The 24,614-nt window shown below is 41.2% G+C and overlaps 3 protein-coding genes across 9 annotated transcripts in view; 1 reads left to right on the top strand and 2 right to left on the bottom strand.

Moving 5' to 3' along the window:
- Positions 1-240: 240 nt before the first annotated feature.
- Positions 241-9,277, bottom strand: ewsr1b (EWS RNA-binding protein 1b). 6 transcript variants are annotated; one of them, XM_046387411.1, is made up of 15 exons: positions 9,168-9,277; positions 8,656-8,692; positions 8,243-8,294; positions 7,884-8,025; positions 7,302-7,497; positions 6,949-7,208; positions 6,668-6,827; positions 2,829-2,866; positions 2,228-2,257; positions 2,011-2,126; positions 1,800-1,929; positions 1,576-1,686; positions 1,220-1,346; positions 778-1,134; positions 241-624 (listed from the first exon to the last, which is right to left on the bottom strand). In XM_046387411.1, exons 1-15 carry the CDS (start codon positions 9,181-9,183, stop codon positions 588-590), a joined length of 1,809 nt encoding a protein of 602 aa, XP_046243367.1. In that variant the 5' UTR covers positions 9,184-9,277; the 3' UTR covers positions 241-587. The 6 variants fall into 6 exon arrangements, with proteins under 6 accessions (XP_046243367.1, XP_046243370.1, XP_046243366.1 ...); XM_046387414.1 differs by having other exon boundaries at positions 7,884-8,022; XM_046387410.1 differs by having other exon boundaries at positions 8,656-8,695; positions 9,168-9,229.
- Positions 9,278-10,102: 825 nt separating this feature from the next.
- Positions 10,103-12,445, top strand: rhbdd3 (rhomboid domain containing 3). Its single transcript, XM_046387409.1, has 5 exons — positions 10,103-10,582; positions 10,687-11,070; positions 11,429-11,555; positions 11,665-11,940; positions 12,021-12,445. Exons 1-5 carry the CDS (start codon positions 10,420-10,422, stop codon positions 12,187-12,189), a joined length of 1,119 nt encoding a protein of 372 aa, XP_046243365.1. The 5' UTR covers positions 10,103-10,419; the 3' UTR covers positions 12,190-12,445.
- Positions 12,446-12,448: 3 nt separating this feature from the next.
- Positions 12,449-24,614, bottom strand: part of emid1 (EMI domain containing 1) — a 51,517-nt gene continuing 39,351 nt past the window's right edge. Inside the window, exons 7-17 of one of the 2 annotated variants that reach the window (XM_046387406.1) lie at positions 24,462-24,594; positions 23,613-23,657; positions 23,405-23,512; positions 21,146-21,253; positions 18,678-18,767; positions 18,235-18,287; positions 18,053-18,115; positions 17,914-17,958; positions 17,615-17,659; positions 14,954-15,044; positions 12,449-13,760 (exon numbers count right to left, since the gene is read on the bottom strand). In XM_046387406.1, coding sequence (XP_046243362.1) covers positions 13,627-13,760; positions 14,954-15,044; positions 17,615-17,659; positions 17,914-17,958; positions 18,053-18,115; positions 18,235-18,287; positions 18,678-18,767; positions 21,146-21,253; positions 23,405-23,512; positions 23,613-23,657; positions 24,462-24,594 — 915 coding nt within the window. In that variant the 3' untranslated portion in view covers positions 12,449-13,626. Of the gene's footprint in view, positions 13,761-14,953; positions 15,045-15,231; positions 15,317-17,614; positions 17,660-17,913; positions 17,959-18,052; positions 18,116-18,234; positions 18,288-18,677; positions 18,768-21,145; positions 21,254-23,404; positions 23,513-23,612; positions 23,658-24,461; positions 24,595-24,614 lie in introns of both variants that reach the window. The other variant, XM_046387407.1, reaches the window with a different exon arrangement.

Genomic DNA, 24,614 nt, shown 5'->3' with positions numbered 1-24,614 from the left:
ACAGGAGCTTCTCACTACTTTGCTCATTACTATACAACCAATCTCTCTTGTACCAGCAACAAGAACTGCATTTTTTAAAAATGTTGCTGCTAAAACTCATTAGAATCATTAGAAATCATTAACTGAACTCATTTTTAGGGTTAAGACTACTTTCAGCAGGATTACAATAATATACTGAATCTGTTAAAGCTTTTCCTGTGTGACTTTATACTTTTAAGTTAAGACCAAAACTCAAAAACATCAAATCAGTAAAATTTTATTTCCCAAATTTGTCACCATACAATTGTCAATTATGGGAAAGGGGAAGCAGTTATGTTAACTAATGAAAAATGTTTTACAATACATCAAATCTAATATGCATTAAAAAAAAAAGCAACAACAAAAAAATGTGCACAATACAAGATGTAGCATAAACATGGGTCAACTAATTAAAAAAAAAAAAAGAAAAAAAAAAAAAGAATAGAAACAAGTAGAATGAAACCGCACAAGATGTTTGAAAGCAGTTCTATAACCATCAAAATATGGAATCATAAATTAAAAATTCTCGTCTTAAAATGAAATTCCACATGGAACGGTCAGAAAGTTCTTCAGTAGGGCCGGTCCCTGCGCTCCTGGCGATGGTCCCTAAAAGAAGGGCCAGAGAATACACAGAAGTCAGGCTCAAAACTCTGTATTCACAGGGTTTCATACATTTGTGTTTTTTAAAAAGTTAGAGAAATGTACAGTTATATTTAAAAGGAAAAGGAATTACTTAAGGAAGATATATTTTAACCCCACCTCATGTCCATTTTGCCACCTGGCGGGCCCATTCCTCGTCCGCCTCTGCCACCCATTCGGTCCATGGGTGGTCCTCCACGTCCAGCCCCACGGAAACCGCCCCTGTCCATTCCACCACGTCCTCTGAATCCCCCACGGTCACCTCCCCATCCTCCACGGAAACCTCCAGGGCCACCTGGGCCTCCAGCTCCTGCCGGCCCACCGCGGTCCATACCTCTGCCTCCACGCATTCCCATTCCACCTCTGCCTCGGTCACCGCCAGGGGGAAATGGGGGGCCGCCACCTAACCCTTCTGGTTTGGGGGCTTTGCACTGGTTGCACTCCATCCTCCAGGCAAAGTTCTGATTTCCACAACCCCTGGGACAATAAATCATTAGATTAAGATTAACATTTATTACAAAAATGCACCCAAGATGATACTGCACAACGAGTTAATACATACGGGTTAGGGCACTCCCAGTCCCCAGCTCTCTGCTGCATGTTGCCTCCTGTGGGTCCACCTCTGCCCATACCACGTGGACCACCTCGTGGGCCAAACCCACCACGGTCTCCACCACGACCCATCATACCTGATGAGACAAGGAAATTACAGCAAATTTTAATCACATGACCATATTCCTGGCGTTTTATTTTTCAGCTGTTTCCAGCAACTAGGACGCAGTTCACTGCCAATCTTCTGCTACAGGACGGTTTCTATATGGCACTGGTGCAGGGTATATATGCAAGTTTGCCGTATGAAGCAAAGGACTGAGCAGACAATACAACCTCTTAGACAAGGGGTTTATTGCTGACACTTACCTCCACGACCCATCATGCCATCTCGCATGGGCATACCACCTCGCATTCCACCCATCATGGGCTTACGGCGTGCCATGGACACCTTAAGCCTTCGGCCCTGGAACTCCTTCCCTAAAATTAAAAATGTAAACATAAAAATATTAAGTACTTACAAGTTATATTATTTGTTTTGACAGATGGTTTCAGATTAACGCATTAAATCTAAGTATTTCTTCAGGTCTAACCGTCAAAATGCTCCACCGCTGTTTTGGCACAGATTGGCTCTTCGTAGGACAGGGTGGCATCTCCCTTGGGCTTTCCTGTGTCCTTGTCTGTGTATATGTTGATAGCAGGCTGGCCAAGTCTGCGGTTAATCTAGACACAAAAGAATTTATTTTGTTTAGTTTGCACATTAGTTAGCTTGCATCAACATTTGCGGTGAAAAGCTATCCTTACCCTGATGGGGCCAACGTGTTTAAAAAATTCAGCCATCTCCTCCAGGTTAGCCTTCTCTGTCAACCCTGTGATGTAGATTGTGCTGTTCTCAGAGTCATCCTGTTCTTCAGGGCGTCCTACAAATGCATAAAAACAGTTAATATCCAGTAAAAACCCATTTTTTAATTAACACTGCATTCATGAACCCCTAATGTTGAGCGATAAAGCAACTACTTACCCATATCACGCTCGTCACCACCCATAGGTCCTGTCGTCCATTAGTCGAAGGGGAGGAAAACAAAATGAGAAGTCAGTTTGTGTGACTAATGTTCAGTGTACAACACCTGAGGAGTACTACAAAGACAATCCAGACACTCCCTTATAAACGCTGTCAGTCATATTGGGAAGTTGAAAATGGCACCTTATGGTACACAACAATTCCCACAAGTGATATATTGAATTGAAAACTGAACACCTCAGACTGTGGCAAATAAGAGTGTAAAAGCCTCTAAGACCAGTTGTAAATCCTCAAAATACCCAGCAATTCAGCTCATGAGATTTGTTAAAGCAGTAACAGACAGTTGTGTGAAAATTTGCCATTAACCTGTCAAAAATGTTTTGTCGAACCATAAGCAGAAACTGAGTTATATACCAAGTACCCCAGAGAAAATGGTCTCAGGCATTGAAAAAAAAAGTCCTCAATATTTTCAGATGTGTTCAAGTATTTTTTTTTTCATACCACAATGTATTTTTTCATAACACATCAATACTCGAAGCATATTTGCTCAAAAAGTTTAAGTTTTTCAAAGGACTAACCAGTGTAATACTCGTTAACTTACCACCAGGCTTACTGAAGCCACCTCTGTCTCCAGCGCTGCTAGGGGGAATAAATGGAGATATGAAGGCGATTTCCCTTTAACAGCCACTTCCATGGCTCGAGCAAAGTGGCTTGATTGAGGGAGTAATCAAGACATTTCAACTAGCCGCACAGCAACTAAAACTCCCCAAAATTATAAATACAGAATCTAATCGAGGCGATAAGAGTATTAGCTATGTCCCATTCCTTAGCTAGCGGAGTACAACTTCAGTGACAGTTTGCAGTAGTGGATACATTTGTGCAAAAAATAAATAAATAAATATATATGTATGACTAACATGTTTTCACTGCCCTTGAAAATGGGACAAAACCCAAACATTTGTACACAGATTTCAGATGCATTGATTAACATACATAGTTTTACCCAGAAATAAGCTCATACCCCAATAACAGTAGTTCTAACAGTAACAGCTGAAATTATATGTGTACAACTATAAAAACAGACAATGCATCTGAAATTTCACAGGATGACCGGGTGATTCACCAGGTAAAAACATTTAAAAATATATATATATATATACACATATATATGCACACACACAATTGTACATTGATCAAGACAAATCAACACCAAAAATGTTAACTTAAAACAAATGGTTTGTCAATTAATATACCCATCATGCTTTAAAAAAAGAGAACAAAACAAAACAACACCATCCTCAGTTCTTGAAAAATGGCAGACCCCGAATCTTTGTTTAAGCTCCCTCCTGTTGCTTAAGCTGGCGGCTCTGTACTGAGTACAGATACTTTTTAGAGAAAAGATGGTTTTAAATGGCTCTCACTGTTACCTGCACGGTATAAATGTGACAAAGCATGTTAAAAGAGTGGTCAAAAGAATATGATCAGACATTTGTAATCCAAACCACAAAAGCAATTTAAAACATTTCAAAACGATAAAATGTGCAACCCCGCCCCCCGTAACAGACAAATATACCTGTGCAAAGCTAAATCTACCCTAAAATAAAAATTTAACTAGAAACATCTATCCTATATCTGAGTTTATAAATGGATTGAGGGTTATTTACCTATTTATATGTTTGTGCACGCTTGATTACCACTACTTTGGCAAGACTGTAGAATTGCTCAATTTTATTCATGTATTGTATAAAACTGTGTTTTTTGTGTCTGTCCTTGCAGCACCAAAATAGTCATGCAGAAGTCAGTTCTTTAGAAAGAGTTACACTTGTGAACCAGAGGACATGAGACCATCTAAAAAACTATACATCTTTACAAAAAATAGGAACTTTCAGCTTATGGTTTATGTAATTTCTGACCCAAAACTGATCATTTAAGATTTGGAAAAGAAAAAAAAAAACTTTCCCAAAAACAAATCCTAAAAATGGAATTCAACCAATTCAATTCAGTCATCAAGATTTATATTTAGGAGTGTCTGTGATGCATTTGAGAAACCATTTGAGAAATATGCCGAGTCAAAAAAAAAGTTTCAGCTTTTAGTTTTACACCAGTGATAACCAGTCTAAACCCAAAGACATTTTGAATACAACCTCAGTTCACCTCAATACCCCTGACCTCTTTGCAACTTTTTCAATTCCTTTACAGGGGAGTTGAATGTCAGTTAATCTAATTTGGGGTTGGGCCAAACCACTTCCAGCTACAAAGAATAGAAAACAATGTGCAGTACCAGAGAGTAAACTGTCCACAAGCCCAATCTGCATCAAGAGCAAATCTGACGGCATTTCAATGCGAGTACCAGAGTAAATATGTCATGGGCCGGTTCAATTGAGTTCTATTTTCACTATTAGGAGGGATACAACATCTGCATGAAATATACAGCCCCGATTCCAAAAAAAGTTGGGACACTGTGTGAAATGTAAATAAAGACAGAATACAATTATTTGCAAACTGGATACAAACAATGTTTGCGCAAAGTATTCCTGAACCCATGTATTAATGACCTCTTTACAATCAGAGTGGTTAACCACATACCATCCTTGCTCAAGAATGACTGAGATTTTGAGGATGTCCTTTTAAATACCCAATCATCATGCTATCACCTGTTACCAACGAACCAGTTTATCTGTGCAATGTTCCAAACAGATGCATTTTGAACATTTCACAACGTTCCCAGTCTTTTGTGTCCCTGTCGAAACTTGAACTTGTCTGAAATGTGTTGCATCAAATCCAGAAGAGGCATGTTTACAAAAAAAAATAAAAAAATAAATGGAGTTGTAAAAAAGATCAGCAAATTATCACATTCTGTTTTATTTCTGTTTTACATAGCAGCCCACCCTTTTGGGAATCAGGAGTGTAGAATACCAAAAGTGATACACCTGAACACCAGTTTTTGCCAAGCCAAGATTAGACTGGATCACACTACACCAAAATCTATGGATACCATCTTCTGTATTGTATTAATGTATCTTCGTCAAGTCAATGCCTATAGTCCAAAACAGAAAGGCCCTGCGTTTCCCCCAAATCTTGTATCATCACTACATCCATTTTTGCCTCTCAACTCTGTCAACAAGTGCGACACCAGAAAACTGCCAGTATATGGCAGGCAAATAAAAATAGTCAGTGTTCAGAAATAAAAAGTGACTTATATCAAATTTGCTCTTAACGTGTTTTGACTTCAATGCAAGTTTACAGTTCTCGCTGATGAATTTCAGTTTGGGTGATAGTAAATATTGACCACAATAACCCATTTACGAGGTTCAACAAATTTTAGTGTTGGCGCTATAAAAAGTAAATTGACCGAGAAACAGTTTCTCATTTTCTTTGTTTCTCTTTAATTGATGCAATGTATTAGTAAGGTCTTGCAGTACCATTAGCATGTTTGACTAGATCTAATGTGCTTTTGTTGGTATTACTTCTTCAGGCCTATCAAATGATGATAAATACTTAAAAATAACCCACAAAATGAAAAAAGTGGATATACTTGTATGCTTAAAAAAAAAAAAAAAAAAAAAGGAAAAAACTTTATCAAGAGGAAATATATTGATCTAAATATTATACTTGAGCAATTATTTATGCATATGTTTGGGCATTTGAAATTCAACAAAACATACTGCGCAAGACCAGTGTCTAAATTCCTTAAAATATCAACATTATGTTCAGTTTCTTGCAGGACACACTAAATTTTAGTTAAGAAATATAGTATAACAATCGGGGAAAAAAATTGCAGGATTTACACTTCCAACAGTATTCTGCTTAAAGCAACTGTGTCACCTTATAGCAAATGATGCATCACAATGAGACACCGAACTAGAAGGGTGTTGCTGGGGTAGTCAGACAGTGTGTGAACCTTCCTCAAAGATGCCCATTACAGTTTTAATAATTGGTAGATATGATGTTCTTGCAATGTGCTTCTATCGCATTCCCTGACCAGTCCTGATATATGCAACCTTTCCTTTTAACTTTTTGATATTCGCTCATAATCAAATGATGCTCTAGGATATATGCTGTCCAGCCTAAATGTTTATGCACAGGTCACTGATTAAAATCAACTTTCAAAAGGACAAATGTTTTTCTTACCTTTGGCCAAATGAGAGGCAGAGCTGAGATAAAAGGGGTGGAAATAGCTACTACTGCCACTGGTGTTAGCATGTAATACACCTTCCACCATGGGCCTGGAGCGCTATCATAGAAGCCCATTCATCATTATCATCATTAAGCTGATAATTCATGATCTGCCAACATTTTGAGAATAATGTTACTTAAATTGCTGATTACTTTGATTATTCCAATTGTTTCTGATGATGAATCATCCCAGCCCTGCCCCAAATGGCCACAGCACCTGTAGAGTCAAAATACAGAGATTAAATGCTAAGGAAAGACACTTACCCCATGCCACGGCCCATGCCTCCTCGCCCACGATGCATCATTCCACCTCGATCAAAGCCATCCCTGCCAGGGCCCCTGCTGTCCCCTGCCCCTGGGTATCTTGAAGAATCAGCACCAGAGTAACCAGAACCTCCACCCTGGCCATCCTGCCTGTAATTATCTACAAGAGGAGCACAAATTCATCAAAACATGAAGTCATTAAAGTATATTTACAATGTTATTTAATTGAACTATATCCATGAAAATTATAAAGCAAAGCAATGAGGCCCAGTCAAGCTTACTGTAGTGGTTGGACTGGCTGTAACTGGGCGGTCCACCTTGCTGGCTATATTGGCTGGCTGGAGGCTGCCCATACGAACCACCGGCTTGAGGAGGGTAAGAAGGAGGAGCTTGTTGCTGCTGCTGGCTCTGCTGTTGATACCCTTGCTGCTGACCATAGCTTGCCTGCTGGGCCTGGTAGCCAGGCTGTTGTTGGCCATATGCTGCTGGCTGGGAGTAGCTATTTTGGTTGTAACTTGCTGGCTGGCTGTTAGCATTGTAACTGTTAAAGGACAAAGTAAGATAAAGCATTCAGTAAAAAGACAAATGTTCTTGTGTAATTCATTTACTTGAATCCTACCCAAGAGGTACACACCTCTGTGGTGCAGTGGGAGCAGCCTGCTGGCCATATCCAGGGTAGGCAGACTGGGCAGTATATCCTGGCTGAGAGCCGTATGACTGGGACGCAGCTGGAGCAGCAGCAGCAGGAGTGCTGTCATAACTACTGGCTCCATAACCCTGGGCTGACTGGGAGTAGTTATGAGTGGTAGACTGGGCAGCAGGATATCCAGCTGTAGAAAACAAAAAATATTGTTGAAAAGACCAGATTTGCATTACTACTCACCTATGCTGTACAGTGAAGTGACATGTTAAAAGTACACAACTGTTTGATATCTGGTCTGGGCAGCCACACAGAAATAATCTGCCAGATTTAAAAAAAGGGCTATTACTGTGATTTTTATCTGATCAACATCTAACTACGTTCAATGATTTTGCCGTCCAAACTTGACATCAACAAATTAGGAACAGAAATTAAGCATTTTTGTTAATATCCCCTCACACTTTATCCCTGACTTACTTGTGGCTCAATTTCACTCCATCAAAACAAAGACATTGCAGGGAGTTTCAAAGAGAACCACATCAAAATTAGTCAAATGGCTGAATCTTAATAACTGACCAGATGCTGGCTGGCCATAGGAGGACCCATACTGCTGTTGCTGCTGGGGGTAGCCTCCAGCAGCAGGAGTTGTCTGGCTGTAACTGCTGTCAGCAGCAGCAGGTTGGGCATATGATCCATAACTCTGTTGACCATAGCTCTGCTGAAAGGAAAAAAAAAAAAAGACATGGTTGGTACAACAAATATCAACTGGCGCATCAAAAGACTAAGTCTTAAATAGTTTATTTTATGCTTTAAAGACATTAAACATAAATACTGAAAATTCCACCATTTGAATCACACTTTCAATTGCTCCTCGCTCTCAGTTTACTATAATTTGATTCTGTAAAGCAACCAACAGTCAACCAACCAAGTCTCACCTGTGCAGACTGTCCATAACTTTGTGAGGGCTGGGCAGCATAAGAGGCATACCTGTAAAAACAAACAGTTTGGGAATCAGAAGACGTGTGGTCACATTTTAACATATTGCGCACTATTGGTCAACTAAATGCATGATTGTGTTAACGAAAATTAAACAATAACTCACAAAGAAAATTACTAAGCTCCAAAGTCCAACTGCATGTGCCTCATATTAAAGAATTTGATTTAAGCACATTTCCTAAATGAACAGTTGGATGAGGCCCTTTTCAGCAACCACTAAGAAAACAGCTAGATTCCATCTTCTCAGCGGTAAGGCCAACAGTAAAACGATGCTATAACCCCATTCGGTAACATTATTTGATTTTTTTTAAAAAAGATATAACAACCACTCAAACTAGGTGAAGACTCTTACCCTTGCTGAGCGCTGGTCTGATTGTAGGAGCTGTAATCTGCTGAACAAAAGTCGAGAGTTTGTTAGACCGATTGTGCATTCGAACAAAACGTTTTGCGCGCGAGCCTCGCTGCTAATGCTAGCAGCACGTTAAACAAACCCGTCGTTAGGTCGCCATTCATCAGCCTAAGACATTCATTAAACAAGACGATGCTTCAAAATTAACTATAACACGTCGGAATTATCGGCACATCTACTTCAAAACAATTTGGTCAAATGTGTAATCTGGCGTCCATCATCAACCTCGCTACACAAAAAGAAAAAAAATCATCCTGCAGAAAATACAACCAACCATGACTAGGCCTTTTGCCTAGCGGTAGCTAACGCTAAACCACATGCGATACCATATGACTAAAAAACGACGGATTGAACCGATGAACTCTGTTTTAAAATAAATCCAACAACTGCCTTGTTTCAATTAAACAACACACTTTCTTCTAAAGCGGCATAAAAGATCAAAATTGACTACTGACCCGGAGCCGACGCCATTTTAGAAAGTCAGTGCAAGACGACTGGACGGTGGCTGTTGTAGCAAAAGTGTATTTATCCTGCTGTCGGAGTAACAACAAAATCTCGCGAGATGTACGCGCCCCACCCGCAGCCAACACGTTGAACATGCTCAAAGAATTTCTAACAGAAAGACTGTGCCATGCTTCTTTACAGTGTTGGTAGATCAGTTACTTTGTAGGGATGTTCCTCTCTTTTCTAATGAGAGTAAGAATTTAAGTGCTATGTTCCAAAGAGATATTACTGTATGTGATTTCATGTTACAGTCAACTGGCTGATGATATGGTATGGACGAATGTTTTGCTTAAATGTAAAATAACACGCTCGTCTTTAGCAGTGACTTCAAACACTACATTCATTCAATTCAAACCAAGAAAACATTAAAAGTGTAACAGCTTGTTCTGTGTTATGACTTTTTACATAGATATTTGTCCCCCGCTAGCGTCAAACGTGTTAGTTAAAAATCTTTTCTTTTTCCTTATCTTGTGTTCCTTTTGTTATGTAATTTTCGTGTGTAACTTTGGATGCTTGTCTGTCCTATGTATTTTATTCTTTAACTTTAACTGTATTTTCAAATATATTATCTAATGGAAATCATTGGCGTAAAAACACACATTTCAACCAAAAAATGTTTGTTTTGTCTGATAAGCAGCCCTGAATCCAAAAATATTACATTTAGTATTGCATAAAAGAGAGAGAGCACCAGCACACCACCATATTTGAGAGAAAATAGATCCAGAGAATATCTTAGAAGACCTAAACAATGTGTCACTATCAGCGTGTTGGTTGTTTTTAATTCAGTGTGTCCAATAGGGGGCGATAATGCTTCTTTACTCCCTGTGCCTACTGTCACGGAAACTACAGAAGAAGACAAAGTGACGCAAGCGGAAGTGGCGATTCACAAACCATCTAAACATTTCCACGACTGGGGTTTCTTTCTTATTTAAAAGCATTAGCATAGAATAGAATAGAATAGACGTTAAACTCGTAGTCTTGTCGTACAAGCACAACAAGCTCCTTGTCGGTAGCCGAGAGGATTTTGCAGCCAAAGATGTGGGTTTGCTCAGTCCCCACTCTCAAAATAGTGAAAAATAAACAGAGTTATATTTGTAAGGTTATCTGATTCTTGAAAGGTGTTGAATACACACGGACGCTTGTGTACCAGAATTATGCGACAAAAGGACAAGTGAGTGGAGAAACCGCAGCTAATCCCAAATAATGCTTGGTCGTGTGTCGTCAGTATGGTTTTGGTTTCGATCGGGTCGCCCTGGCTTCTGTCTGGGAACATGTTTATGCATAACACTTATGCTGCTGTTATATACTGGAGGCCTTCAGGCAAGTCTCAGCTTGGGTCCAAATGGAGACTTCCCAAGGCTCAGAGGTAATATAATGACCAGTTTTATTGGCCTACATGCAAATTTGATATTTCAGAGCTGTTGAAATCATAGCATTCAACGCAATTTTCTCTTCTTTTCTCCACGTTAGATGTGTTCCTGTATGCTTTCAGTCATGATGAGTTGTCCTCTTTGCTGGTTAGTGTTGCACTCCTGCTGACAACTGGAAGATGCCAGGAACATCGCTGGGGGACAGTCGCCTTCCTCGCCCTTTCTATCCTAACAATGACCATATTACCTCCTCTTTACACACTGGTCCTCTTTGTTGGTGGGGGTGAGGCAAGTCGGATCAGTGGTTACTCTGCCATCCAGCTGGCTCTGTTTACAGCGCAGTGCCGTCAGGTGACACAGAGGAGGCTGTTGAGGTGTTTGCCAGTCTGGTTTCTCCCCTGGCTTCTTCTGCTGATTGGTCTGCTGCTGCTGCCCGGGACACCCGCACTGATTCACTTCTGCGCAATATGCATCGGACACAACTGTATCCTTTCCTGTTTGTTCACTTATTTGATGCATGTAAAAAATTCACTCTCCTTCCACTTTTCAATTCACTTTTTACAGGCACAATTAACTTTTACCCAATGTTGACCCCCCCCTTTTTTTTACTATGACTAACAACTTTTTAAATTATCTTTTATTCGCAGACTCTTTTTTGTGTATTTTCTGTTTCAGTCCTGATTAAGTTACAGAAAAATTAATGGCTTTTAAAATGCAATTGTCTAGATGACCATTCATGTAGGCTTACTGTTTGTTGCTGAGAGAACACAGTGGTTCCCTCTTCCTTCTTCTTATTCTATATTCACCTCTTTTTATTATCCTTAGTATACTGTACCTCACAGATCATCAGTCCTTCATTGGGATGTTACAGGAGCTGGAGGAGGTCAGGGTTTTGGATTTCATTCCTGATTGGGTATATGTTCCCACTTCAGCCCGGTTCAGATTGCCCACCTACACGACCTCACAGAGGTGTGATTCATCTCGTTTGCATCCAGAGTCTGACTGAATATGCACACTCACCACCTGCATGCATGACCGCAGCAGATTTGATCATTTTTAACTTCATCTGTTGTCACAGGTCTAGATCACTTCCTCCTCACGGGCATCCTCATCCTCAGAGGATGCCCATGGATCAGGCAGCTGCTGCCCCCATGAGGGATCCCTCTGTTCTGAATCACCATCTCTGGGTGGACCCATCGCATGCCTGGATAATAAAGGAGTCTGCTGCTCAGTCTGAAACTGAGGTGCTGGATGAACAGATGCTAAGGGCAGGGATACTGGCCTCATTACAGGATGCTCCTGACAGCCGTGATGCTAAAGTGGAGGTGCACAAATCATCGGTTTCATCTCTTCGGTTCGTAATAATTTAATATCACCATGCATATCAGGTTTAATTTATATATAATTAACTTAAAGACCAATGTTTCCTCTCAGACTCCAGCAGTTGGAGAAGATGGGCTTCCCCACAGAGAAAGCAGTGGTGGCACTAGCAGCCTCAAAACAGCTAGATGGCGCCATTTCTCTGCTTATTGATGACAGCATTGGAGAACAGGCTGTGGTGGTGTCTAAAGGGAAGAGCCCTCTGCCACCACAGAGCACCTAGACACCCTCACTCTCCTGGCCTGGAACAGTACTTGCTCTTATGCAGTACACTGGACGTTCATTATGCTTGGGTTTTGCTGAGCTTCAGTATTAGATTTTCCCTGTGGGCTACTTGTAGACCTATTTCATGAACAAAATTCCTGTGTGAAAGCGGGAGTACAGTTCCTCTTTTTCCTCAGCTGTGAGTCTAATTGAGTGTAGATGCAAACTTGACCGATTTGAAGATGGTTTCTGTATCATAAAAGGTACACTGGAGAGAGTGGGCGTCATTTATTCACACTGCAACTGTGTTTAATGAACACCGACACAAATGAAGTGACTTGGTGACTTGTTTAAAAAAAACAAAACAATGAACATCATTTTATTACACCAATCATTTGGACAGGATTATCTTAATAACACGTGACACATTTTGCAAGAAAAAAAGTTTGAAGTATGAAATGGTTACACAACATCATACAAAATAAACTACAATTGATCATTTTAAATAGTTTAACAGTAAGTTTGATGTAAGATGAAAAAACAACTATCAAGTCTTTTCATCAGGACAATTTATGCAGTTTACACAACAGTGGTAAAAATATGTTCAAGTTCCATTAACAGTTTTGCTGTTTCCCCTGTGTGTATTTTGTATATGTTTTGTTTAATTTATGACAGTTTTTGAACCAAATACACCCAGATGCACACATTTGTGCTTTCTTTGCACATGTGACATGTAAATATACTACTGTGTATTAAATAACTTTAACAGTCTGTACTTGAAGGGGGGAAAACAGTCACATCAGAAAACTACAAATCACTGTTAGCAACACATATCTCAGTTAGCGTGGAGATGACTTCATCTTTTTAGTGCACTACATAAAATGGGATTAAACATTATGATAGAAGTGTAACAAAAGTAATACTAGAAGAAGAGGATTGTTTGTATACTTGTGTCCTGCAAGTTTTACATGCGAAATATACTTAAATAGTGGAATCTCTTCAGATAGCAGTTAAATTGTGAAAGCAATACAAACTCAAATCCAGTCTATTTCCTCACATCTGATTCCTCCTTTAACTGATTACTCTAAATGACCCTTATTATCCAGGAGTGTTGGTAGCTCAAAGAGCACCACAGAAGATTCAGATTGATTATTCTGAGGCTTCTGTAACCAAAGAAATGAGACTCAAAAGAAGCTGTTGGGTATCTTATGGAAAGAAAAGTGTTTAGTTATGGAGGTGGGGGGGAGTCAAACTAGTTCTCAGGTTCCCGATGTAGGAGGGCATTGTGGAGTATCAGTGGAGTTTCCCTGAGGTGTCTCCCATCCTAAATCTGACAGTAAAGCCCAGAGAGGGTATCAGATAAGGTCTAAATCTGTTGAGTGCCGATGAGACCTAAAGGAGGGGGAGTCAACCCAGCCTGTGATCCTCAGGGTGAGCAGGGGGTGAGGGGGGGGCACTACTTCCCTCGAACCTTGGTGTTGGAGGACAAAGGAGAAGCAAGTCGATATGGAAGCGCACCTGCTCGCTTATCTCTGTAGAAACTAGGGGAGGCTGTGCCAAACGGTCCATCCCCAGACCCTAGATCAGGCTCTGTTGAAGAAAGAGAGCAGTTGGAACTGGGCCTCCCTGTCCATCAGTGTGTGTGGACATGTGCACTCTGCGGTCCTAATCAAAGCCTACTGTGATGTAGCTGTTAACATGGAGGTGTAATCTGACACTAGTGGCCCAGCTTTTATAATAAAATCATGAATTTACTAAGTAGTCAGAATGTTCATAGGATCTAACAAATACTTAGCTTGATTCTGCTGTAAAGGAGGTACATGTGGCTATCAGGGCTGCAACTATCATTATTAATAGTTTTTGGTTTTATTCTTAGCACAAATTGTTAGAAAATTGGCTGATTTCAGTCAACAGTTCAAAACCCAAATATTTCCTCACCTTTGAGAAGCCAAAACCAGCAATTGTATGGTATTTTTACTTCATAAATGACTTGAACATCCATTATCAAAATTGTAGTTGATTTATTTTCTGTCATTTGTCTAATCATCTCACTGTCTAAACACTGCAGCTCTACTAACTAGACTTAAATTATTTACATGCATTGGTACACATTCACCCAAAAGCAAGATTATTATACAAAAAATTAAAGCCCCTGAAAACGTTTCAGTGTCAGTGTCCTAGTTTTTGACTCAATAACACCAATCACAGAATAATAATAATAAAAAAAATTAAAAAGGAAAAAAAGAACCAAGTGAACAAACAAAAAGCTGTTAATGAGTTGAGTTAAACCCTCAAAACTCTTTTCTGTCCCTGCAGGACTGTGGGAATGTGGGATTTAACCTAATTTGATTGACATTTATGGTGACATCAAAAACCAAAGTGAACCCTCATGAGATTTTGATTCAGATGTTGCTAAATCCTGGGTATGTGACATCATCCTTTTACACAGGTGACAACAGCACCAACAGATGCACAAATACAGAAATATCTCCTGTGAAATGACCACAAACGTTACTGTTCTCATAGGATCTAGGGAGCACATCTTTGAGATTAAGAAGCCGATTGAGCACACACGTTTTCAGGGCCTTTAACATAATATCACACTGCCATGATAGGATCATCACAGCCAACACAATTCAGACATAAGAAAGCATTTCTAAAAGACATCTACTTTTCAGTGACTGTTCAGTAGTTCAGTAATGGAAATCTAATACTCAATCAAGACTTTCTAGATGGGTCAGTGAGAGCTGGCAGAGCTGTGGGAGAGGGTGTCTCAGCGTTACCTGGCCAGATGATAGCCTCCAGCAGCGTCACCCTGCGAGCCAGAAGCTCAAGGTCTGCCTGCAAGTCGTAGAACATCTGCAAACTAATGTCCTATCAGAGAGCAGTGACAGGGGGACTGCGTGAGGGGGTGGAAACACCAGCCTGAGTCCTGGGGCTGCTCGTGACTGTTCCCACTCCCTGTCCCAGCAGTGAGGTACGGTAGGAGTTTGAGCCCCCCCCCCCATCCCACCTTTGACCCCCTCCCTAAAGCTGACCCTGCCTCAGGCCTCCTACTCACCATGAATACCGATCATAGTCTCAAGGATTAAAACCCTCTCGGCTAAGATCTTCAGCGCCTCTCTGATCTGATGTATTCCGTCACCCTGTGAAGATAGATACAGCCGTCAAGGTAAGGAGCACAAGCCAAAGAACTGCTCGCCAAGGTGCAAGTCATTTTTTTTTTTCTCTCTCTCAATACAGTCCAGCAGTTAGAAGGTTAAAACAGTCCACATATTTGCCCAGCACTTTCAGACATATCTGCTCCCTGGATTTCTCAGTATGTCCCTTATTCTCGGGCCATGCTGCTATATGAAGTCAGTCTCTGCCATGCTGGGCTGGGTAACATCAGCATGCACATTACAGACCAGCCTCATGTTGCTGACATAACATAGCTGGATTACACATCCACATAACACATTCATTACACTGGGTTGCAGCAGTTAAGCCAGGCGAGTATTTTCAGCACCACAGCTTTCATTCTCAGCACTGTGGTCACAAACGTCACCCACTTTACCTGAGAGGACGAAGACAGTACACATTTACGCTGAAATCTAATTTATTTTGTCTTTTGTTAACTGCTTCATGAGTCATACCTTCACAATAACAACAGAAGTAGTTGAAGAAGAGAAAGCAGACAGAGACAATCACCAAAGAAGGCATGCAGAGAATAGCTGAAGGCTTTGGTGTGCAGGTGAAGGATTTTTTTCACTGTGATTAGTAAGACAAACCAAGGACTTTGAAGAAAAAAGGCAAAGTTTCACTGGGTCAAACAATTATTGACTACATTTTATGTAGATAGAGTTTGTTGGTCGCTCCACCTCTTTGGTTCAGACTGAAGTATCTCAACAACTATTGGTCAAATACCCGCAAAAAAATAAGGACTCAGATGTGGCTCTAGTTATAAGTTTCAACAATTATTTTCAATTATTGCCAAGAAATCCAATGTGCACTGCCCTAACATGAAAACTGAATGCTATTCTTTTTGTAAATGCAAGTTTGCACTGAGTATTCAGCACTTCATGTGGCACTGTAACCCCAGTCATCCATGTATTCATTCTGACTAAATATGTGCAAAACTAAAGACAATCCATGAACCATGAACATATCTGCTAAACGTCAGCAAATTAACTCTGTGCTAGCATGCTGACTTTACAGTGCAGCCTCACAGCCTCCAGCATGGCTGTACACCCTTAGTCTTGTTAACAAAGAATTAATGCAATCAATAACAAATAAAACATTGAGGACTTTGGGGAATTAAATAATACTTTGCTTTTTTTCTTTTTGAATGGTTACTGTGCTCATTAGACACATTTTGTAGTTGATTTTCACACCCAGAAAAGAAAGTTTATGAGTTTCATTACTTGAAGATGAAATCATGCAAGATTACATTGTGGGATAAAAGAGGATAAGCTGTATCCACTCCACTCACATCAGAGTACCACACCTCTAACCCAACAGGACCCACCACTGACACATATGAAGTGATTTGGCATATACATTTCAAACTTTGTCTTTGTGGTTCATTAGAACATTTAGTCAAACAAATTGATCAGATGTAAGACAATGTGGCTGAATTCAAATAAAGATGATGACTTGATTCCAAAAGAATTTTACTACAATCTCAGACCTTTCACCCAATTAGCTGGCGCATGGTGTTTTATATTGGATTCTGTATCTTTATATGTATATGCCAAAGTCAGATGCTGAAAAGGTGACTGTGAAAGGTAGCCATGGGGACAGTAGCTTGCAGAGGGAGTCAGACAGCTTTGGGGTCAAGAGGAGAGTGTCGTGACAGGGGACAGCAGTCCTGAGCACACCCCAAGGACTAACAAAAACAAAAACACATTAACACCAAAAGGTTTCACACAAAAAAATCTGACAAATCAACAGCTAAAATATGTATATATATATACAGTATATATATATATATATATATTATATATATATATACTCAAACAAAATCAACACTGTAAAACAGATACTTCATGACAACCAACAAGAAGGAAAGTATGGATTTAAGAGAAAAAGAGATGCAGCTGAACGCTACTTTGTGGCCAATCACAGTCATAAACATAGTGATTGTAAAAAGATCATAACCATAACCTGAGAAGTGGGTCATGGTTAGACTTAATTTGGGTTACTGGATAGACCCATTGCATTGCAAAATGAACATGTGATGACAAAAATAAAAATATCTTACATTTAGATTGCTCTTGTAAAATGAGGAAAAGGTGAAAGAAAAATAAGGGTTAGACAGACGCAGAGAAAATATTTAATGCTCAACAAAGGAATCTAAAAACTTAAACTTTCTTTTTTAGTCTTTAAAATAAATGCAAAACCCTCCTGCGCAGGCCCTGCGTCACCACGTGAACTGTGTGAACTACCACCTACTACTTTCTTACCGGCAAGCCCTTCTCTCCAGGCTCTCCCTTGGGACCCGGCACTCCCTGCAAATGAATATTAACAACAGATTAAAAAAAGGCTTGACTTCAAAAGATTAATGAAAGTGTTGCACACTACCTCCACAGAAGGAGCTCATTCTCTACAACATTGTGTTGTCACTGGTCAGTGTGGATTGTAGCGCTGCTGGTTAGTGTAGCTTACAGTAATGTAACTAGCTATGACATGTGTTGATGTTTTCCCCCATGTGCGTGTTTACTCCATAACCCTCAAGGCAGCGGGGTGGAGGGAGGTGGCTTACCGGCTCGCCTCTGAAGCCCCTCTCTCCTGGGTAACCTAAAGGACCCTGAAAAACCAAAGGCATGTCATGGAGAGTTTTGTTTTAGGAAGCAGATGTAGAGTAAATGAAGAAAATGTTAACAAGCTCTGAGTGGACTTACTCTCTCCCCGCGTTCTCCCTTTGGCCCCACTGGGCCCTGCATTCCAGGGGCTCCAGGTTTACCCTGAGTTGAGTCAGAAAGGAAATTCAAAATGACAATGATACAATTGTACTGCAACAAATCTGGCAGCGCTAAACTCAGTAAGTGAACATGGTGTAGCACTATGCTATGAGCCAGCTTACGTTCTGTCCCGATGGGCCAGGAGGTCCTGCTGGGCCTTTGGGACCTGGAGGACCTGCATTATAGATAGAAAGATTTATATTAGCACCATGGACCTATGTGAGGGGGTGGTGCTGGTTTGTAATTGTGACCTCACCCTGACATACATACAGCATCTGTAGGTGTTTATATATTAAATAGGTTCAGGGTTGCTTCGGTGTGTGAACTCTGAGTCACAGAAACTGAAACATCTTTTTCAGTTTGACCACTACCTAATAATGTCTGATTGAGAAAGTTGAATGAAATTGCTTTGAAACACAATACATTATAAGGCAAACTGCACTGTGCATCTGGTGTATTTTTATATGCAAAAGCATTTGAATGAACTGAATCACTTAGTGTAGGGACACAGATTCACAATCACAACACAGAGATGAACACAATACGGCTCGTGACAAACACTCACCGACAGGCCCGGGGGGACCCTGAGGTCCTGGAACAGGCAACCCTCGTGAGTCGTGGAAAGTGTTGGTGAAGAAAGGGTCTTTTCCACGATCTGCAGTTGAAACAAAATGTGTTTGTCCTTAACGAGAGCTACTTTGCCAGCTAAGGACAGTATTTGCAAACAGGAACAAAGCTGATGAAAGTAGCTGCAACATTAATCAGTTATACCTTTTCATTGCATAATGATGCTTCATAGACAGTGACTGAAAATCTGATTTTGTAACCTCACTATGCAAACAATTTGTATTACTGTTTTTTGTTATGGCTTTATTGTTTATTTGTTTTTTAAAACAATTTTCTTCTTAACAATTCAAAAGTGAACTGAAAATGTGGTGTTTTTCTCTTTGTAAATTAAGGTTTGTATTGTGGCCATGCAGTGATTCATGCAAGGCAGTACCCTCCACAGTCACCACACATTAAATGGTTCTATTCTGGTTACATTTATAGATGGTGATGTTTTAGGGTTGGGTTTAAAGTTGCCACTGGGGTAGGCCAAATTTAGTTAATGAGGAATGATTTGTATGCAGCCTGAGAGGAGGAGCTCCCTGAGAAGTGAACCTAAGGGCACTTATGAACTAAATATGAATTTTAAGAATACTGATCTAATCTTTAATGTCTTACTTTGGTTTTTGTTAATCCTGCCTCACAAGCCCATTGAGAGAAATGAAAGCCCATGTTAGAGTAACCTCCAGAGGGCAGTGTTCTCCAACCAGTATTCAAACTTCACCTGATGACTTCAACAGGGGAGTAAAAATACACTAAAATGTATTCAAAGGCAACATGAGCAGTAGATCAGTGTCCATCAGAGAAAAGTTACGTAATAGTGTGCAGAAAACTCTGCATATCCACTGACTAAACCTCTACAACTAAATGAGTCCAAAGAGGAAGGACGAGAGGAAGAGGGTGGTGAACGTGTGAGCGATGCAGGAAGTGTGTGGTCATTGGGTCATTTCATACTGACAGGAAACACAGATCCAATCACAGCATGAGACTTAAGGAGATACAGAGAGGAGGAGGAGGAGCAGGAGGAAGGCTGACAGCCAGAAACATCCTCCAGCTGTCAGTGCACTGCACACTGCTTACAGAGGTGACATCCAAAAACGGGGCCTCTCTCTCTCTCTCTCTCTCTCTCTCTCTGTCTATTCCTTCATGCTCTCTTCATTTCCTACGCTCTGGGATCTGTGGCTAAACGTGTACTAACAGTCCTCCTGTTCTGCAGAAGGGAATTCCAACCTCCTGATGCAGACGTAAAAGCCAAATAAGCCAGTGTTTTCCAAAGGAAGCTCAGCACAGAACCCCCACCTCATGTCCCCGACTGTTACTTTGATGTGAAAGAAATGGCTCACAGTCTCAGAGATCATCATGCCAACCTTAACGTACCCACAGCTTTCTCCACACAGGAACCCAGAGCTTACAAATCTGTGTGCTGCATACTTTGTTTCACCACCATATCCACACATAAAACCCACTGATGTGTTGACCTTGAATGAGCTGTTGCAGGCCTCCCATCTGTCTCTCGCATTCCCATTCAGCTGTCTGACTGGTGGCCTACATCTGGAAGTTGTTGGGTGACATCAGTGATGGACAGGTTCTCATCCCAGCATGTGAAGTCTGTGTCAACTTCTGATTGTCTCTGCCTCCATTTAATACTCTTTGATCCTGTTCTACTTGGCCGATAGACATTAAGGAGCAAGTAGCAGTTAAAGGATTACAACCATCCTGTCTGTTTCTCATTCTCTTTGTTTCCTTTGTTTATCATTAGTCCTAAAACCTGTGAGAGCTCTCACACAGCAGGAGAGAACATGTCTGTGAGGCTGCTGAATACATGTGGATATCAGCAGTTTCAAGAGTCAAGCTAGAAGTCTGTAAAACCTAAATGACCCTGCATGAGAACAAGGGTTTTCACTGAATTAGAGTAAGTACACTCGTGCTGGGTCCATAGCAAACCGACTTTGTTACAGCAAGATGACACATTACAAGGAAAAGTGTGCAGATTTCTATGTGTGTCCACGGGTCTCGAGGAGCACTTTTGTATACATTAAAAAGTTTATAAAGCCTTCTGAGACTCCAGATGGAGCTGCATGAAGCCTGATGACTTGCCTCAAGCGAGTCAGTGCTTGCTGAAGACGATGAGTTTGAAAATGAAAAATATTGAGACTGTGGAATCACGGAGAAGTGAGTGTAAAAGACCTGTGAAGGTCACACTTCATCTCTACTTGAAGCTAATGGGGCAAGGCTGCATGAGCCACAGCGAGCATAATGTACTGAGCTCTTCCTTTTGACAAGGAAGAAGAATTTGTGGAATAAGAAAAGATTATACGCCTGCCTCTACTTCCTTGTTCAGTTATTTTCTTTAGCACTTTTAACTATGTAGTGTGGACTTTGTGTCAGAGTGACTGTAGGAAGTCTCCTAGTTGTCCAAGGTCTTACTGTGGTCTGGCTCTGGGATGTAGGCACTGGCTGGCCCTGGAGGACCTGGAGGGCCAGGCGGGCCTGGTAGACCTCTCTCTCCTGGGAGTCCTGGTGGACCACGGGGGCCTGAGAGGAGGGAGGAAAGAAACATCACGGCGGTGAGAGACATGAGGTATGCCATAGCAAAATATGATCTTTAAAGATAATGATAAATGACTGTGGGTGATGTGATGAAAAAAGGTTAAACTATGACAGAGACCAGACAGGACATAGATCAGATAAAGGGCTGAATGACACAACCTAACACAGTCTAGCAGGAGTGTGTGTGTGTGTGTGTGTGTGTGCGCACATGTGGAGTAAAATCAGCAGCTGGACAGCGGAGGAGAAGTGTATGACTCTGACTGTGACTTTGTTTCTATGTGATTAACAGGGGGAGGGTGTTTAATGGTCCGGTGCTGGGAACCATACTCAGGGGCATGGGAAAGCTCAAATAAACACCATTAAACTCTGCAAAGTGTTACTGGCACTGGTTCATAGCAAATTAAATGTTCCTTGCAGACTCACCGCTAACTTTTGTACATGTGTGTCGGTAACAGCCTGTAGCTGCTCCATATGGGCCGGTAAGTGAAAGCATCCCTCCTCCTCCACCACCTCCCCAAGTCAGATTTTATGAAGGTGGAAAAAAAAGCACCGCCACAACTGAATCTGACCTCACTGTTTGGTCTCTCCTGAGGTAATGCTGCCCCCTAAACACCACTTCTTGCCAACAGGACAGACCCAAACTCAACACCTCTCTGTTTATATACCGATGCAACTGATAATGACAGTCCACTAATTACTGCTTTGCAAAGTGATGTTATTACAGCTCTGATTTGATACTCTGTGGGCCTTGGTAAACACTGCAGCATAAACCGGCCGTATTTTGGCTGCATCGGGGAGACTGTAAGCTTCAATCTGCGGCACAGTGGTTCCAAATAGTCAAACAGAGCGGTCCATTACGCTCAAATGTGACACAGTGGGAAAAATATTTTCTTTTTTCCCCTGCAGAATAATGGTCCCTTAGAGCAGCCGGGGGGACAGTGTGTCAAAATATGAGTCAAAGTTTGCTATACAACTGTCCTGTAACGTCTCAGGACTCTTCAAATTGTACAATATCACTTTTCCCAACAGTGCGCTTCTATCCCATCTTTCCCATAACCTCGGCTCAAGAGCACATTTGTCTGCATTTTCCTTGACACCGAAACGCATTCCAGTCCTGTGTTTATTTTCCTTTTTAAAATGAAAAAATAAAATATCAGCACAACAAGGAAAACATAACTTTGGATGCAAGACGCAGCGCTGGTTTTGGGCACTTATGAAGTAATGGAGATTGAAAAAACAATAACACCACAAGCATATGGAAATCATAAGGACCTGGGATTTGTGTATATATAGCTCATGTTCATTTCAGATTGAAGTCACATGGCGCTTCTCAGAAAGTGGGGTTGTAGTTTAACTTTTGCTCTAAATCTCATCTTTACCTAGCAGCAGGCACAGAGCGGGGGTCATATGTTAGCCTGAAAGCAGAGGCACTCCCTTCATGATCCAGAGCAGAGGAATAACAGCCTATAGCGAGAGCAGATGTTGTGGCACACTCACACCACCATTTGCTTACTCACAGCTGCCTGTTTATTCATATTTTTTTTCTCCCAACAGGTTATTTATTATTTGTACATAACCAGTGAGCTCTGAACGCACAGAATAGATTTATGACTCAGAGTTTGTTCTGGTTCGGCGACCATGTGCACCAGCTTATGTTATACGTAATCTGAAAACAAACGGCCATCGAACGCAGCACTTTTAGAAAAATATGATTTTAAAAGCCGACCAACAAAATGCGCAAATTCCAGCAAGTTACCAGCAGGCCTCAGGGGCGACAGCAACGTGTTGATATTCACCACTGCTCTGTGGGTTGACCGAGTGGTTTAAGAGAAAGACAAACACTCTGGAGTAGGACATCACGGGAAAAGGCTTTTGTTGGAGAGCTCTCTGATTTTTCCACTGTTGTCTTTACACTTCTTCTGTCAATAGTGAGCCTTTCAAATGTCTTGTTCAACAGACAATAGGTTAAGTGGACCAGCAAGCATGCAGCGTTTTTCTCAGTGACACCCCCTTTACAACATGCTTATTGACAAACTGTGTCAACATCTCGTAAGACAAGGTTCATTTGTTTCTCTCGCCTCACAATTGTCCGCTACGGGTGAGCTGTGCGTATTTCTACCTTCAGTCTTTTCTTACCTGCAGGTCCTGAGGATCCCTTCAACCCTGGGGATCCAGATGGCCCCCTTGACCCGGCATCCCCCCGAGGCCCGGCGGGACCTGGTGGCCCTCGAGACCCTGGCTTCCCTAAGAGGAGGAAATAGTCATGAGTAATCGCAAAGCCTCAACTGGTTTACTTCTTAAAAGGTTTTACACAAACCAAAAGGCAACTATGGTCACACTTTACCGTCTCTGCCCGGAAGCCCATCTCTTCCCTTTTCACCCTGAGGACCTGTAATGAAATCAGAGAGGAGGTTGAGATGTGTAGATCTGTGGAAATATCTGTGCACCAACTACCTGGAAACTCTCTAAACTCCATCTAAGTAATGAAACATGACCATGTTTATGTCATTGCTAGGGCTGATGTAAATTTCTCTTCCAAAATATGAGATATTTCCAGAGTTTTCTTATTTTTTAAATGAGCGATTCACTGATTTTGACCAAGACAATTGATTTCTTAAAATTAGTTCTGGTTGAGTGCAGAGCTCTGGCTATAATGATGCTATGAAGGCTCTCTTTATTAAAGGAGTCTCCACTGACTATACACGTCAAATTCTTGTTCTGCACTGCCGCATAAGTGATTTCGGACACAGCCATACTGTAGACAGTACCCATTCTCACTGGGGTCATCATTTCAATTTAGCCAATATACTTTATAAACATCTTCTGACAGTGCAGCAGAGTTAGTGAACTTTTAGCTGCAGTCAGCGCTGGGCTCGACTCCAGGAAAGAAGAGGACTTTCATACTCCAAGTGTTCGCTTTCCGTACAGAGCGCTGTAAGTGAGCAGCACAGACAACTGGGCTCTTACTTTTGCTAAAAGGAAATGAATGTGTGTGTGTGTGTGTGCAGTGGAGGAAATATGAGCAGAGGTGAGCAGGTAGAAGGCACAGAAAGAGTAGTAGCTTGCAGAGAAAAAAGTCGCAAGGAGTGATTTCTGACTCAATTATCAAAACACAAAACCCTGGACTCCACTGAACGGAAACATGCAGTATTTTTTAACTTAAAACTTATTCATGCATGACAGAATGATATACCTGCAGGTCCCTGCTCACCAGGAGCTCCCTGAGCGGGCACAGCCCCCATCAGTAATGTGGCCTCTGGTGCACTTCCTCCTTTACCCTGAAGGTGGCGATGTGAAACGGTGGCCGGAGCAGTGAGTAACTGGACCTGGCGCAGGAAACAAGTGT

The sequence above is a fragment of the Scatophagus argus genome, chromosome 4, assembly GCF_020382885.2.
Source record: "Scatophagus argus isolate fScaArg1 chromosome 4, fScaArg1.pri, whole genome shotgun sequence".
NCBI classification, from domain to species: domain Eukaryota; kingdom Metazoa; phylum Chordata; class Actinopteri; family Scatophagidae; genus Scatophagus; species Scatophagus argus.
Note: the sequence above shows the minus strand (reverse complement) of the source record. Positions and strands in the feature narration are given on the sequence as shown.

Bases quoted from the DNA above. Each gene is read 5' to 3' on its own strand.
- ewsr1b (XM_046387410.1), bottom strand. The intron at 7,498-7,883 runs GTCAGTTATTAA...TGTTTTCTACAG, and splicing joins CTATGGCCAGCCAGCATCTG to CTGGATATCCTGCTGCCCAG. The intron at 2,867-6,667 runs GTAAGTGTCTTT...TATTCCCCCTAG, and splicing joins GGCATGGGCCGTGGCATGGG to CAGCGCTGGAGACAGAGGTG.
- rhbdd3 (XM_046387409.1), top strand. From the start codon at position 10,420: ATGCTTGGTCGTGTGTCGTCAGTATGGTTTTGGTTTCGATCGGGTCGC. The intron at 10,583-10,686 runs GTAATATAATGA...TCTCCACGTTAG, and splicing joins AGACTTCCCAAGGCTCAGAG to ATGTGTTCCTGTATGCTTTC. The intron at 11,941-12,020 runs GTTCGTAATAAT...GTTTCCTCTCAG, and splicing joins TCATCGGTTTCATCTCTTCG to ACTCCAGCAGTTGGAGAAGA.